Here is a 17,362-nt window from a genome sequence, read left to right on the forward strand (position 1 = left end):
CACTCCCAGGGCAAGATGCCATTTCCCTCCTCACAGGTAGCTACCACTCCAGAGAGCCCACAGCAGGCCTGGAATGAGAAACCTGAGGGGGAAAACAGGAAATCTCAGATTTTGTAGGTTAAAACTGCCTTTGTTTTATCATCTGGGGTATCCATTGAAAGTCCTTTAGGGATATTTAGGGGAGCAGACAGGATCTATATTTTGCTCATAGTTTCATTTCTTTCTGAATATTGGCAAATAGTGCTGGACATATTAATATTTGTTCCTCCAAGTACTGCCTTTCTGAAGGAACTAGGACTGTCCAGGTGAGGGGGGGTCACAGTACTCCAGGTAAAATGAACACACATGTGCACATGTCAGGTAGGCTAGATGGACAAGCCAGTGAGCGCACTACCATGTTCCTTTTTCCCATATCATCCCTCCCTCAAGAGCAGGGGTCAGAAGACTACAGCTGGTGGGACAAATCCAGCCAGGGCCTCCTATTTTCCTAAATAAACTTTGACTGGGACACAGCCACACCCATTTGTTTATACATGATCCATGGCTGCTTTCATGCCACAGCCGCAGAGTTAAGTAGTTGCAACAGACACCATCTGGCCCACAGAACCTGGAAGATTTACCATTTTGTTCTTTACAGAAAAGATTTGCTGATTCATGCTAGAGCTACACTAAGTGGTATCAAGCATTCCTCTCCCAGAAGTCCTATGCACAGAGTGTTCATCTTTGGCTAAGTTACTTAACTATTGAGTCCAATTTCTTGATCTGTAAAATTGGAATAATAATTACCCAGTAAGGTTGGAGATTAGATAAAATAGTTTCCCTAAAACACTGGGCATGGTTATTGGTATACAGGAACTTTCAGTAAATTGCTATCATTTCTAGTACAGAATTTTATTTATATCTTGCCCTGGCTTTGAGGGGATTTGCTGACTGAGGGATTTATCAAACCCTGCTTGCAGGTGCAGACTTACATTCAGAAGTAATCATATCCCTGCTAGTCATCACTGATCAACAAAGCCATACTACTGAGTTCTGTACTCCTGGGGTACTAACTAGGTTGTTGCTCTTGGAGGGTCTGAAATGGTAGCACAGAGAGGCTCCTCTCCATTCCCCAGATCCCAGGCCCCCAGCCCCCGCATGCTATCTCAGGCACCTTTGGTGTTCCTTCACAAACTCTACAATCTCCTCTTCTGTGTAAGGTTTGTTGGGGATGGCAATGGGCTCATCCATAAATGGCTCATAGAAGTCAACCTCATTCATCTTCAAAGATAATTTCTTTGCAACCTGTAACCATTAGAAATAAGACAAAGTTTATTTGGATGCTAGTCTAGAATAGCAATGTGTTGTCCATCTAAGACAAGTGTGTATGTTTTCTGGCAAAGACATAAAAACAAATGTACAGTTTTAACTTCAATGTTGAAGTGATAGGAACTCATCACCCAAGGCCTGGCTAGCCCAATCTTCTTTTGTGATCAAAGAAGGAAAGATAGGAAGGAAAAAGACTTATCTAGCAAATGAGGGTCAGGCTGGGGCAGGGAGCAGTTGAGATGAGAAGTGGGAAGTTTAATGCTACAATCACCGTCACTCTACTGCATTTGTCAGGGCTGGATGGGAAGCAAATGCCAATGGAACATATTTACTATCCTGGGTTGTGTGGTTTTAATGGAACCAATGTTGATAAAACAGGCAATTGATGGAGATCCTTAAGGCATATAGGTACTCAGAATCAGAACCCAACTCATTAGCCTGTCTTTGATTTGCTCATAACCCTGATTGTTATTTACGTTGAAGTGCTGGCCCTACAGTTAAATCTCTCAGTACCCAGCTTGCTTTGTGGTTTGTCAGACTTTGGGAGCTGCCCGGTTTGTCAGCAGTCATGAGGTGACTGACCATCTTGCTTTGCTCTGGGTGGAAGGGCTTCCTGGGATGCAGGACTTTCAGTACTAAAACTTGGACAGACCCCAGTAAGCCAGGATGGTTTGCTCATCTTACAACAGATAAGGAGCTCGGAGAGCCAGCCCATAGCCTGGAAGACATTTTCTCTCTGGATTAAAGCAGCCACATGTTCAGTGTGTTGTCAAGGCAGAATGGTTGCTGTTTGCCTGCACAGCTGCCGAACTCAGGACCTCTGTTTGTGAAATGATTTGAGAGGCCTGGAATGTGCAACGCTCTATAGAAAACCAAATGCCATTCTTTTCTAGTTCAGAGCTGTGGTTCAAGAAAGCACAGGGATGAACAGTGGTTCTCTTGAAGCTGAAGAGGAACTGCCTAAGAGCTGATGCTCTGTGGGGGTAACCCATGGTGCCGTGACCCAGGCCGGCTGCAGCTAACTGGGGAAGAGGAGGAGCTGGGTATTGCATAAGCTCTTACACAAGGAGGTCCATTCTGAGGAAACACTGATATCCATAAGGTTTTTGTTATCAATTGCTATTAATTCCAGGTCACTATATTCCGAAAGGCATTTTATATAGTACTTAAGGGAAAGAAATTCCAGCATCCTACTCAGAGATAAAGAAAACAGGCCATGTTTTCTTTTTTGTTGTCAGGTTAATTTTAAGAGAGGGAGACGTGGAGTTTTTCCTAAGTGCTTTTCCATCTTCTCAGGGGTGGGGGGGGTGATATAGATGAGGGGCTGATGAAGCAGGGAACCAAAGTAGGCTAGAAAATGACATTGAATTCTGGTTTTCTGAGTTCGCTTACTATATATCCTAGGAATCAGAAGACTGTTTCCATGAAAGGAGAAGTGATCAGAATGAAAACAGTAATAATACCAAACATACGGAGTGCTTATCATGTGCCAGGCACTGCTGCCAGGTGTTTTAGGTTGATTCTTTGTTTAATTCTCACTTGGATTGTATGTAGTAAGAATGATTATTATATTTATTTTACAAATGATGAACCTGAGGCACAATTTGGGTAAGAAATTTGTCAGGATCATATATCTGGAGGGAGCAGAGCCAGAAGTCAAACCCACCCGGTGGTGGTGGTAGTCTCCAGTCCTTGAATGCCAGTGTCTGGGGCCACAGTGCTGTCTATGAATGTAAAAATTGGATTGTCGCATCCTTAATTTAAGTCTTGGAAATGCTGAGTAAAATCTCCCAGGGATCTCTTCCCTGTCTCCCGACCACCATCATGGAGTGCCCTCATCTTGTATCTTAGAGAATTCCTCTCTTTCATTTTTTTTTTCTTTTTTCTTTTTTCTTTTTTTTTGAGATGGAGTTTTGCTCTTGTTGCCCAGGCTGGAGGGCAATGGCACAGTATCGGGCTCACTGCAACCTCCACCTCCCGGATTCAAGCGATTCTCCTGCCTCAGCCTCCCGAGTAGCTGGGATTACAGGCACAGGCCACCACACCCGGCTAATTTTTGTGTTTTTAGTAAAGATGGGGTTTTGCCATGTTGGCCAGGTTGATCTTGAACTACTGACCTCAGGTGATCCACCTCCCCCCTCAGCCTCCCAAAGTGCTGGGATTACAGGCATGAGTCACCGCACCTGACCCCCTCTTTCATTCTTATTATTCCTGTCTTGGATGGTAAGGACTGAAAGGGATTTGATTGGTTGAAGCTTTTATTCATTCATTTATTCAGTAAGTATTTAGTGGGGCCTACTGAATCCAAGGCATTATTCCAGGAGGAGATCTGGTTCATGGGTATTACCATTATATAAGGATGAATTATATTATTAAGAACCAAATAGGTCCATAAAATGAATTCTTTCATGCTTTTATTTGTTAACTAGTTGGAATAGATTTAACAAAGATAAGAAAGCTACAAAGTACAACACTGATTTTCTGACATGTGCATGTGTATGAATTTTGATACAGGTCATTTTTCCTCCAGTTCGCAAGTCAGTTTGGTTGTTGCCAATGAAACCAACTCGAGTATTAGATTGGTGCAAAAGTAGTCACAGTTTTTGCCAAAAGTAATGGTTTTTGCCATTACTAAATTTAGGTCTTCCCAACATCTATCTTCTCCACTAACTTTGTTTAGTCACAGGTCCCTTTGGCTCCAGTGTGATTTTAAAAAGAAAGTGATTTTTCGTCTCATTGTTCACTCAGACAGAGAAAGGAACAGGTCAGTGGGAGGGGATGTGGGATTATAAGAACTGATGCTTTTCAGGCTGTTAGGTACAGCAGAGTGGAATCATCCTTGGCCCTCTGACACTTTCTTGTTCTAACTGCTTCTTCAGAGAGGTTGCGCCTTCCTGTGGCTTGATTTAGGATTAGTATCAATAGATCAGTACTGGTCCCAAACCTGAACACCCTTTATAATTCCTTGGGAGGCTTTCAAAAATGCAGATTCCCAGACACTGCCACAACCCTAAAAAATTAAAATTTCCAGGGCCGGGACCCAGAGACTAATGGTTTTAAAAGCTTGTCAGAGGATACTAATATGGATAGTGGTTGGGAACTACTGACCACCAAATTTACATCAGCAGCCATGACATCTCACCCTCTTTACGGTCCTGCAACTCACATGATGTATTTATTGGTTTGTTTACTTCGTAATTTTCTGTCTTTCCATCTTCTCTTTCCCACACTAAACTTTAAATTCTAAAGGGCAGGAATCTGCTTTGCTCAATGTTGTGTCCCTAGCACTGAGAAGAGTGCCTGGCACGTAAAGGGCACTCAATAAATACTTGTTGAGTGAATGAATGACTGAATTAATTAAACATATTTCCAGTTGAATGTTTCCCCAACTTTTAGAAAATAGAATTCATAACCCCATCTCATGTTCCTCAATAGATTCTTCTTCCTAGATTTCCTAATGTTTTCAGTAGCTTCATAATTTTTGCTGTCTTGATGCCAAGACTTGCTATCTTAAGTTATTTTGAGGCCTTCTCTCATCACCTCATCAATGGCCAGATCTTCTTGTTACATCCACTTTTGCTAGTGCTGGTTGTTTTTTGCATTTTTGTAACTGCATTAGTGCTTTCTTGTCCCTTGACTCTCCTGGTTTCAGACCTTAACAAAGCACCTTCCGGTCTCTCTGAGATTCCCTAGGGTGTGTTGTACAAACAGGTCCTTTCAGCCACTTCACATTTATTACTTTTTCCCTCTTCTGTCCTAGCACTCCCTGCTGGACACCACTGAAGCTCTACTGGGTGCAGTCATGCCTTCTGAACTCCACCATCTCCCCTTGGACACCCTTTCCACCCCAGCTGATAGGTGCAAGTTCTTAAGCACCAAATAGCGTCAGAGTCCTCTCAGTGCTCTCCGCTCTGTGTGCCTTTGTCTTTTTAAATGCTTTGAAATCCAACAAGGCTACGTGAACGCTGGAACTTATGACTCAGTGTCCTACAGAGTTTTAATAAAGCATCTCTCTGAATTTTTAATCATAGCCTGACCTCACCTTTTTCATGGGCCACAGGCAAGAAGCTATACAGTTGCACTAGGAGGCACTTCTATAAACAGATACTACGCTGAGCTCAACATTGAACCACCCCTCTAAAAACTAAGGCTTTGTTGCTTGGCCAAATTAATTGGCCTGCCTCTCTCTTCCTTTCAGCTGGATTCTTACCCAGGAGCCACTTTAGCCACACCTAGTCCATCAGAACCAAATGTTCCATCAGAACCATATGTCAGTAATGGATTCAGCTTCGGCTTCTCTGTTCCTCCCTTTCTCTACTAATATCCTATCCAAGCCTCCCACTTCCTGGGCCTAGATGACTGCCTTCTTATGAACAATGGTGCTCATAGCTGGCTAACTACTACTGAATGCTTCCCTTGTGCCAAACACCAGTCACGCAGTTTGCATATATTGCTTGTTTCTCTGGAGTAAAGTAGGACAGAGCACTGACTTTGAAGTCAGGCTGGTCTGAGATTATAGCAAGCTTCTCAACTCAGTAACTACATGACCACGAAAAAATCACCTAATCTTTCAGCACCTCAGTTTCATCCTCTGTAGAATGAGGATACTAATTCCTCCCTTATGTGAGTGTTGAGAGGATGAAGTAAGAAAATTCATGTTAACTTCTTAGCACACACTCTGGCACAAAGACATTTCTTAGCACAGACTCTGGCACATAAAATTTTTTTGAATTTATTATTTTTTATATTCTTATTTTTTGAGAGAGGATCTCACTCCATTGCCCAGGTTGGAGTGCAATGGTATGATCACAGCTCACTGCAGCTTCAACCTCTTGGGCTCAAGTGATCCTCCCAGCTCAGCCTCCCAAGTAGTTGGAACTACAAGTGTGTGCCACCACACCCAGCTAATTTTTGTATTTTTTGTAGAGATGGGGGTCTCACTATGTTGCCCAGGCTGGTCTCCAACTCCAAGGCTCATGCATTCCATGCCCCTCAGCCTCCCAAAGTGTTGGGATTACAGGTGTGAGCACCTGGCCCATAACAGACACTTAATACATGATAGTTTTAAAATATTCTTGCTCGAGATCCTTCCCAACTGTAATACAGCTAATTAGGATAAACATTCTTCAAGTTTAGATTATAATACTTGGATTATAGATCACTCTTCTGGATCATAGGCTTGAAGACAGGGCCACTTCCACAGAAGTGGTTCATCGTATACAAGAACTGAACGCAGTCTCATCCCACCATGCCCCTTCCCTGCTCCAGCTCACTGGCTTCCTCTTGTATTTTACAGACCACTTGCTTGAACTCATCACAGAGGAGTTCCCATTCTACTCCCCATCCTGACCCAGTAGAAGGGGAAGTATGTAACCCCAGGAAGGGAGAGGATACCCGCTAAGGAAAAAGGAAGCAGTGACTGAGTGGGCTGGCACACTCTGGGCCCACACATTTCCCATCTCAGTGTATGAGAAGATAAGTGTGGGCCATCACTTTTCCTTGGATGTTTTTAAAAATATTCTTACATCCTCTGAATTAGTCATTTTTGTACTCACCTTAAATCCAATAGTGATTTAGTGATATAATTCTTAACCCTTCTAGAGAAAGAGGCAAGGGAGGATAGTTAATGTTGCTACAAGAAAAGAAAGAGTGGTGGCAAGTTCAAACTTTAATTCTTCATGCCTACAAAACTGTTCACATTGGGGTTTCGTAGGTACTCACCCCTTTGTCAAAGGTGGCAAAGAATTTGATGTAAGGCTGGAAGTGTTCAGCTGCTTCTTCAAAAGCCTTGTAGTCTAAGGGGAAAAATAAAGATGAAGGGAGAGACATTTTCAATGCACACTGAAGAATCTTCTTTTTAAATGATGTAGAGAGTAGAAAGTCAATTAATCCTGATGGGATAACAATTTAGTAGATATTATTTAGATAGGTATTATTTAATATTATTTAAACCCATAGTTCCCCACAAGGAGTTGGAATTGACTGGCATTCAAACGCCCAAGAGAAGACCCCTTCACCACACTTTTATGAACTGCAGGTAGAAAGCAGGAAACAGAGGGAACCGGGAGGACAAGAGAGAGAAGAAGACACGTAAAACTCCAAACCAAAATAAAAAGGCCTTTCACTGTAACTCACTGCTACTTATAATCATGCCCTCTAGAGAGAGTGCAGTTTGCCAGAATAAATCAGCTCTAAGTAAGAAGGAAATTCATCTCACTGTGTAAAGTAACCTCAATCACAAATGACATCACAGAAGTATTTTAAACTTCTTAATGGAAGTACCCCTGTTGCTGAATTCTAGTTTTCTTCCCCTTTTTTCATTTTAAAGTTTTCTTCTTTATTCTGATGCTTCAAGAGGATTTCTTAAACTTAAACCCTTGATAGACTATGGTCCCAAGCTTGAGTCTACACTGGCCGAGACAGTATGAGATCAGGTGAGTGTGGGAGTGCTGTACCTTGGTCCATCTGGGGAGTCACTTGGGAAAGAGATTTGTACTCAAGCCTTAGTTGTGAGGGTGATGGTAATGGTGGTGGTGGTGGTTATGAATAAATGCTGTAAGCCTGAGAGTCAATCAGCCTGTGATTTATTCTTAATAAGATTAACTTCTTTCCATTTCATGGAATTCCATTTCCCTTAACCATCATAAGTATAAGCCTCTGTTAGACAATGCAGAATTTACTAAGATTCTATCAAATTTTTTCTAGAATAATGTGAATTCAGAGGATCTCAAAATGAATAAGACAAAGATACTGATCTTCCAAAGCTCTCAGCCTCCCTCGCGAGGGCTATGAATCCTTTAAAGAATCAAAAGGCAGCGTGATAGTTGTTACCACAGAGGTGAGTGCCGCAAGCACAGGTGAGAGGGGTGTTGGAAAGTCATGAGAATACTTGCACATACTGATACACACTCACACTAACTTGTCCTCATAAAAGTAAGTGGGTAGTCAGAAAAGATATCCTGTAACCTCATAGCTGGGGTTGAGAATTGGGTAGAGGGGAGAAGATGGCTGAGAGCACTTTTTTTTTTTTGAGGAGGGGTCTCCCTCTGTCGCCCAGGCTGGAGGGCAGTGGCATGGTCTTGGCTCACTGCAAGCTCTGCCTCCCGGATTCACGCCATTCTCCTGCCTCAGCCTCCCAAGTAGCTGGGACTAGAGACGCCTGCCACCACGCCCGGCTAATTTTTTGTGTTTTTTAGTAGGGATGGGGTTTCGCCGTGTTAGCCAGGATGGTCTCGATCTCCTGACCTCGTGATCCACCCATCTTGGCCTCCCAAAGTGCTGGGATTACAGGTGTGAGCCACTGCGCCCAACCAGCTGAGAGCATTTGAAGAATGAATGGAGTGAAGGTAAGGAAGTAGAATGGCTAAAGCAACACCTAGGCCATCTGTGTCTAAAGCAGCAATGGGCTCTATCAGAATCCTCTGTCCCCTCTTTTCCAATCCCCATGTCCCTGATGAATTTCTCCTCCCCTCCATGTACTCTCACCCTGATGGAAAGAATGGCTTAGGCCTGTGTCAGGAGCCTCCCTTCCTCTCTTGGAGAGTTGGTCGACATCACTTTAAGACGAAGAACGAAGCAAGGTGACCTCTAGATGGATGATTCAAAATGTGGCTTGACCTTTAGCCTCAGCCAAACAGCAGTTGCTTTCCAAGAAGCCTCGTCTTGTCTTCTACTCTGTTGGAGCTCAGGTCATGTCTAGGCTTTCCCTGCCTCTTGACCAACCTGTTCCTGGTCCCTTCCAGTCAGACTCCCCTCCCACTTTCTTTGATGACTCTTTTGGCTTCTGGAATAGGCTCCTGAACGTTTAGTTCCCAGCCTCCAGCTTACTACAAACTTATCTTAGCATTTTCTCTCCTTTCTTCCCCCTCTCTCAGGGTTGTGCATACTGGATATTAGTGTCACAGATTTTAGTAACTGGGTGTGGTTGATGGCACCAGTTAGAAACGCTGACCAGAAATGCTTGGAATAATATCATCGGTCTTACAAAGAAGAACCAAACCAAGTTCTTGGGGATGAAACATTCAGAGAAGTAGATAAACATGTCAAAATAGATTCTGAAAGCACTGCGCAAGATAAGTGTACACAATTAAATGTATAAACGTTGTAGTGTATAAATTCAATACACAGTTAAGTGTGTAAACTCTGAAGTCAGATTTTGAATGTCCAAGTTCATGTATTGATAGTGCAGCTACAATGACAAGGAGGTGTAAAGGCTTTACATCAAGTTCTTTCTGAAAATCTTGAGATTCAAATAATATTTCTTCAGAGAAAAAGGTCATCATATAAAGGTTTGCCTGTGAATCTGCATTCCACAAAAAGGTTGTTATTTTTAAAAAGGGACTCCAATAACATTCAAACCTGTACAACTCTTTCTCTTTATAGCTTTTGGTGAAGAAATGGGTTCAGGAGACCTCTCCCCACTCTTTCATCCTAAAGTGGGTTAACTGGGCAAGAATTTTACAAAGAGTCTATCAGCTAAAAAGTAGATTTTAAAATATGCTATGAATTATACTTACTTTGAAAATATTTTGAGGAATCATTATTGGTTTCAAAAAAGGCTAGACCTTGCTAAACACCTGCCTAAATGTACTTAATTGAAAATTACAAGGACTATGTGAAATACGTAATGTACTAACAAAGTCTATAAATTTAAAAAAAAATTCAACCTTAAAAAGCGGTTAAAATGATTCACTAGCAATTTTATTAACTTTTAAGAATGATTATTAAGATCAGTAGAGCAATATCTGTGTATTCCTAAGGAAAAGCTTCATTATTATTTTGAAATATTGATGATATAAAAATTTAATTAGGATTTGTAATCCTTTCAAATTCATTCAAATTATTATAAGAAATATGAACATTACGTTTGTCAATGAAAAGAAAAGCAATAGCTGTCAGATTGAACTAAGTGCCCTTGAAGGACACTTTAGAGATGGAATTATCTGAATTATGTCCAATGGCAAAAAAAGAATGCTCATCAGTCAAAGAAAGAGCAGGGCCAGGCGCGGCGGCTCACGCCTGTAATCCCAGCACTTTGGGAGGCCAAGGCCGGTGGATCACCTGAGGTCAGGAGTTCGAGACCAGCCTGGCCAACATGGTGAAACCCCGTCTCTACTAAAAATACTAAAATTAGCCAGGCATGGTAGTGGGCACCTGCAATCCCAGCTACTCAGGAGGCTGAGGCAGGGGAATCACTTGAACCCGGGAGGCAGAGGTTGCAGTGAGCCAAGATCATGCCACTGCACTCCAGCCTGGGTGACAGAGCAAAACTAGGTCTCAAAAAAAAAAGCTATATTCTTGAGGCAAGCATAAGAGTCTCCTTTAAATTTCTTTTAAAAAATTGGAATTTTTTTTACAATGCAATATGTAATATATTTCATATTACTTTGTACGCTGTACTAGCCATGTGATAATGGGCAAGTTAATTGCATCTTTCTGTTCCATCCTTTCATCATCATTAACATGCAGATAATAATGATAACCACCTCACAGGCTTGTTGTGAGAATGAAATTAAGGCATCCATATAAGCTCCTAGCATAGGCCCTGACATATGAAATGTGTTAATTAAATAGTGTTATTATGAGGATTCATCTGGGCGGAGGAAGACGCCAAGGGTACTGAAAGGTGTGCTCTTTATCCTAACCTTGATTTTGCTTCCCTCTTATCTGCCATCCTGAGCTACATGGATGAAGAGGATAGAGGAACATAAAGATGGAAACAAATTGAGACAGAGGAACTGAAAAGGAAGGGGCAGGAGAAGCACCCCAGAGTAGTCAGGACTGATATGGAAATGTACGAACTAAAATAAAATTGCCTAAAGAAGAACTGGGGCAAATCTCCCTGGTTAGCCACCTCCCTCTAGCACTTTCATTTTAAGCACAGTAAATGCAGGTTTTAATGAAGCAAATGAAAAGAGGGTTAAGTTGGGACACGGGAGACAGAAAATGAAAGCGCTGTTGATGAGGTGACTAAGGATGCTAGTGGGCAGACTGTTTAAAGAAATGGGTTTGCAAACAATTTCAGAATATTTTGGGGTTCCCAGGAATAGTCATAAGCAGCCCACATTTGCACTTTCTACTTGTATGAATGCTACCAGAGTTATGCTCACCCCCGCTAATGCTCTTCCTCTCTCCAAGGCTGAGATACCAGAAAAAAGCCTACCTCATTGGGGCCATACTGCCAAAGCAGTTTTTAAATATGTACAGTACTCAAGTGCTTACTCCTCCTGGTCCCTTCTCCCTGCTCTTCCTGACTCACCCCACCACCGTCTCATCCCTCTACGGGCTGTGGTGATGTTATCATAGGTCCTGTGTCCACCCAAAACCTGGTCACAAAGCTTTCAAAGGGAATATGCCCAAGGGTGTGTCTGCACTATGACAGGCAGCCTTGGTGGTCAGCTGTGGGCTTGGCCAGCGATTTTTCACATTCTGTAGCTGCTGCTAAGCCCATTCCTACCCCAATTTTCCACTCATGCTTTCCAATTGACTACAAAGCTCTCCAGCTGGTGACCATAGGAGCTGCCAAGGCCAGGGAGACACCCATTGCTTGTCCCATTGTAGGGGAAAATCCGACTGGGAGGTGGGTAGGCAGGAAAAGTGGAGAAGGGTTTTTCTCTCTTTTGTAGAACACTCAGTCTGCTTTAAAACCAGAGGACCTGTCCCCACCTTAATATTCTTTCAGCTTTCCTGACTGTTTTGTACAATTTTTGCACATGTACTCCACTGTGTTAGGCTCAGGAAGGATTCCAACCTCCATTGTACCCGCAAAAGAGATGCTGAAGAGCCATTCTCTTTTGGGGTAAACTGACATAGCTTGTTTGGAAATCTAGCTTTTAGACTCATAGGCTGGGGTTGGCAGACAACTTACATTCTGAGTCCTCGCTCTTGAAAAAGCCGATGAGTTTGATGTGGTCCTCAATGCGTTCGAAGGCTTGGACTTCCAGTTTGCTGCTGATGATCTCCACTGGGTCTTCAATTAGCTGAAATGCCACACACACACACACACACACACACACACACACATGTTCAAACAAGAGATTTCCTTCTTCACTGGGGAAACAGAGTGCGTTAGAGGGAAGTTGTAGTGGACTTTGTGGTTGGTGCCTCAAATATCTATTCCATTCTCCCCACAGTCCCACAGTGAGCATACCAGCAGTACCTTCTGAGAAACAGGCCTTAACTCCAAAGAGTGAGATGATTGGTGGGGGCAACCTATTCCTTTTGCCAGTTTTAAAAAACATTTATTTTTAATTGTAGATTGACAAATTATAATTGTATGTGTTTATTGGATATAAAGTGTTGCGATGATCTATAAATATGTGAAATAATTAAATCAAGCTAATTAACTTATCCATCACCTCAAATACTCATCATTTTTTGTGGTGAGAACATTTGAAATTTACTCTTTTAGTGATTTTGAAATGTGTAATACATATTATTCACTACATTTACCATGCTGTACAATGTATGTCAAAGAAGAAAATCTTATTCTTCCTATCTAATTGAGGCTTTGCACCTTTTCACCATCATCTCTCCATTCCCACCACCCCTCACCCCCATCCAGCCTCTGGTAACTGCTCTCTGCTTCTTTGAGTTCTTGTGTTCTAGATTCCACATATAATAAGTGAGAACATGTGGTATTAGTATTTCTGTGCCTAGCTTATTTCACTTAGCATAATGTTCTCCAATTCCATCTGTATAGCTGCAAATGATATTTCTTTCTTTTTTTTTTTTTTTAAAAAAAAGCTGAATAGTATTTCTTTGTGTTTATATACATCACATTTTCTTTTCTTTCTTTTTTTCTTTTTTTTTTTGAGACGGAGTCTTGCTCTGTCACCCAGGCTAGAGTGCAGTGGTGCGATCTAGGTTCACTGCAAGCTCCGCCTTCCGGGTTCACGCCATTCTCCTGCCTCAGCCTCCCGAGTAGCTGGGACTACAGGTGCCTACCACCATGCCCGGCTAATGTTTTGCTGTTGTTTTTGTATTTTTAGTAGAGACGGGGTTTCACCGTGTTAGACAGGATGGTCTCAATTTCCTGACCTCATGATCCACCCGCCTTGGCCTCCCAAAGTGCTGGGATTACAGGCATGAGCCACTGCGCCTGGCCATGTACCACATTTTCTTTATCCATTCATCTGCTGATGGACATTAAGGTGAATTTCATAACTTCCCTTGCCAGTTATTGATTCAGGAATGGGCAAATAACTGGCCCAATTAGAACAGATTTGCTGAAGGCTTTGGGAAAAGTTCTTTACTCTTAAAAGGGCAATGGGAAGCCAAATTTGTTTTTCTATCATGAAATATGAATGAGGAAATGTGATGTATTGGTTCCTGCTGCTGGCCTTCTTATAGCTAACTTGAGAATAGTCAGCTTGAGGACACAGGCAACATACTGAAGACACACTTATCTGTGATTTACAGAGAAAAATGGAGGCAGTGTCTGGATTTGATCAAGTCTGAAGTCTCCCCTAACTGGAGCCTTCTACTTAGGTAAGTCAATCACATGGTTTATTGTTTGAAGCAGTTAGAGTCTTATTTCCAAAAGCCTCCTCCTAGCTGATAAAGCTGGGGCAGAACCATGCTGTCCCAGAGTTGTTCTATCACCCCCTCAACTTTTTTAGGGCTTGTGGGTGTGAGTCAATGAGATGGCCAAGCACGGTGGGTCATGAGATGGCACCTTTTTTGTTAAGAGTAGCTTCCAACCCACTTCTGACCTTCCCTCTGGTTTTTGACACTGTAGAGAAAGAATGATAGACCACTGGGTACTGGCTGGTAGATAAGGAATCGTCGGCATGGATGCTGAACACTAGGTTCTTTATCTGTGCAAGAATGTGTTCAAAGCATTGAACTTCACAGTGGTTACTGAAAGTGTGAGTTTATCTATGGATGAAATATTTTTAGAATGTTTGTTCCTCTGTTTGTCTGAGCATATGGATATGAAGGTGTGCTATGTCCATGGCTGAAAATGAGTGTGATATTGGGGGTCTCTTTAGCTCTGCCACTTTTCTATGTTGCTCTGAGGGTAGCTAACTCAGGGTGACCTGGCTGATTGGTACTCCCATCCCTCCTCTCTCTTCAGGTGGCTGCTTAGCCCCCTCTCTCTCCACATTCCGCAGCTCCTCTTCAGCAGCAGTGGAGCAAAGCCAAGGAGATTTCAATAGATGTCTATGTATAACTGGTAAGAGAATTAGCATATTATTACTACATTGCTCCCGACAGTTTCTAGGGTGACTTAAAGATCAGCTTCCCGGTAGAGTGCAATGTAGGTGCTCCTTAGTTTTTTTGTGAATCCTGAAAAACCTGTCACAGACGAGGCCAGGTTCTCCAGCTTGTCTGTTCTTTGGGGTTCTACCTCTCCCTATATTTGAACAGAGGCAGCTCCATGCAGTGTCACCGTGTATACATGCTTACATCCAAGAGGAACTCCACCAAGACATCAGCTGCAAACTCGCCATCAAACTCTATTGTGCGATCACCCTTAAGAACATACAGGCTTCCTTCTTCATCAAAACCTGTAAGAAACACAGAGGCCCACAGAAAAGGTCATCCTGACATAGGAAGAGCCTTTGCATTGGCTGAGGTCTGGCTCAGGGTTTCTGGGTGACAGTGGGGTCAGGATTAATGGAACTAGCATTAACCCAAGAAGCAGTTGCCTTGAAATAACACTTTAGAAGAGTTCCTGAAGTGGACATTTAATTGGAAATAGTCAAGAACAATTCCAGCTGGATTTTGACTTAAGAGAAAAGTCTATTCTCCACCCCACCACTGCTTTAATTTTCCAAAGATACAAGATACAGCTGATCCTATGTCATTCTCCTCATCAAAGATGACCACTGCCCACCTGACTCCTTAGCCTTGTGTTAAAGTCCCTCCAAAATCTGGTTCCAAATCTATCCCTTTCATTCTCCCTTGGGTAGACCTGTACTCCTTTGAAAACTGCTCTCTTGTCCCTTGTGCAACTCCCTTTGCTTCCTGCCCACGTGCTTATATGGAAAGGTGAGTAAAGGAAAAGTCACTGAGCATTATTCTCTAGACTTATGTGTTCCTTGTTCCCCAAGCCTGGAATGACCTCCATCTTGGTTAGCTTCTTCAGGTCTTAGCTTAGGATTCATTCTTCTAAAGAAAGGTCACGTTAATCTCACTGAGATCATGCCATTATTGATCTTTCTTCAGCTCAATTTACAGGTCTTCACTATCACAGTGAGTTCTCTGAGGGTAGGATCATTGTCTTCTTGGTATCCCAGTGCCTTGTACAGAGCCTGTGCACATCAGCAACCCATTAATGTATGTGACCAGGATGGACAGCTTGCTTTCCTGTTCCAGTTGAATCCCACACATCTTCTTTATCCAGTTGGCCAGTAGATGTTGCAAGGACAGGCTCAGCATCTTCTTATTTTGCTGCCCTTTAGCACCCTTGGTCTGATGTTGTGTACCTTAACAAACACTTGTTGGAAAAATGCATTTTTCTCCTTAGGAATGTTAAATAGCCAAAACTGGCATTTAGTCCAATTGCATGCCATCCTTAATTCCTTAGACTGTTTTAAAACTCTATTAGCTGGAGAAACTTTTCTCCAAATGAACTCTTCTGCAGAACCTCCAGGGACAGGAAGGCTGGACTGCTACCTGCTGTGTCCCAAGGCATCCATGAGGTGTAAGGAGCCTTTGGCACATAGGTGGGAAATGGTGGAGGCACCATTTGTAAATCAAAAGGAGCAATGTGCCAGGTATTCTTTTTGTTTGTTTGTTCTTGGAGACAAAGTTTCCTTCTGTCACCCAGGCTGGAGTGCAGGGCCATGATCATGGCTCCTGCCTCAGCCTCCTGAATAGCTGAGACTACAGGCATGTGCTACTATGCAGGCTAATTTTTCATATATACACACACATACATATATACACACATATATATGTAAAATTATATATTCTATATATGAAAAATTATACATTATATAATATATAATGTATATTATATTATATATATTATTATACATAATACATAATATATTATATAACATATACATAATATATATAATAATACATAATATATTATATACATAATTACATGCTTGTTTTATATATATATATTACAAGCATGAGACACTGTGTCTGGCCCTGCCAGATTTTCTTGATATCAGTGATGGCCGATCTCAAAAGGTGCCCTAGGGAACATCAGCCAGTGTCCTGCTGTTGGATTCTATCTTGAGCAAAACCACAGTAGGAAGGCTACTGCAATTGTTCAGGCACAACTTGATAGAGGCCAAAATAAGGCAAATGGAAGAGGAATGAAGATGAAGGAGCAGGTTCACAAAATACCTCCACTGTCCTGTAAACGCCCAGAGATCAAATAACCAGAAAGAACCTGCCCCAACTCTTCCAAACTGAGCTTGTTTCAGTGTATCAAGCCCCATCATATTCTTTCCTAGTCTATTTTTATGTATACTTGCTCAGCTTGTCCATCCAAAATTTTTAGATCACTGGGACACTAGTTTTCTTCTCTCAATAAATTTGCTGGAAATTCTCCCAAATTCAGCTTCTCATTAAACCAATGGGAAGGCAGAAGAGGAATCAAGAGACTGCTGGGGAAGGAGGCAGAACTCATTAAACTGTTGTTGTTTGTTTGTTTGTTTGTTTTCAGACGGAGTCTTGCTCTGTCGTCCAGGCTGGAGTGTAGTGACGCGATCTCAGCTCACTGCAAGCTCTGCCTCCTGGGTTCACACCATTCTCCTGCCTCAGCCCCCCGAGTAGCTGGAACTACAGGTGCCCGCCACCACGCCTAGCTAATTTTTTTGTATTTTTAGTAGGGATGGGGTTTCACTGTGTTACCCAGGATGGTCTCGATATCCTGACCTTGTGATTCGCCTGCCTCAGCCTCCCAAAGTGCTGGAATTATAGGTGTGAGCCACCGCACCCAGCCATTAAACTGTCTTTGACTTCAGGGAAAGAGTTGAACATATTTTGCTCCCATACTCAAGGAAGAAAAATATCCCTTAATATGTCTCCAGGGAAACAGATATCCCAGGCATTCTTTATTTTTATTTATTTATTTACTCATTCATTC

The 17,362-nt window shown here is 42.3% G+C and overlaps 1 protein-coding gene across 2 annotated transcripts in view; it reads right to left on the minus strand.

Moving 5' to 3' along the window:
- Positions 1–17,362, minus strand: part of CASQ2 (calsequestrin 2) — a 70,203-nt gene that overhangs the window by 26,265 nt on the left and 26,576 nt on the right. The window contains exons 3-6 of one of the 2 annotated variants that reach the window (XM_025389476.1): positions 14,719–14,819; positions 12,176–12,287; positions 7,030–7,103; positions 1,154–1,284 (exon numbers count right to left, since the gene is read on the minus strand). In XM_025389476.1, coding sequence (XP_025245261.1) covers positions 1,154–1,284; positions 7,030–7,103; positions 12,176–12,287; positions 14,719–14,819 — 418 coding nt within the window. The remainder of the gene's footprint in view (positions 1–1,153; positions 1,285–7,029; positions 7,104–12,175; positions 12,288–14,718; positions 14,820–17,362) is intronic. The other variant, XM_025389477.1, reaches the window with a different exon arrangement.

This window comes from Theropithecus gelada, chromosome 1, assembly GCF_003255815.1.
Source record: "Theropithecus gelada isolate Dixy chromosome 1, Tgel_1.0, whole genome shotgun sequence".
NCBI lineage: Eukaryota > Metazoa > Chordata > Mammalia > Primates > Cercopithecidae > Theropithecus > Theropithecus gelada.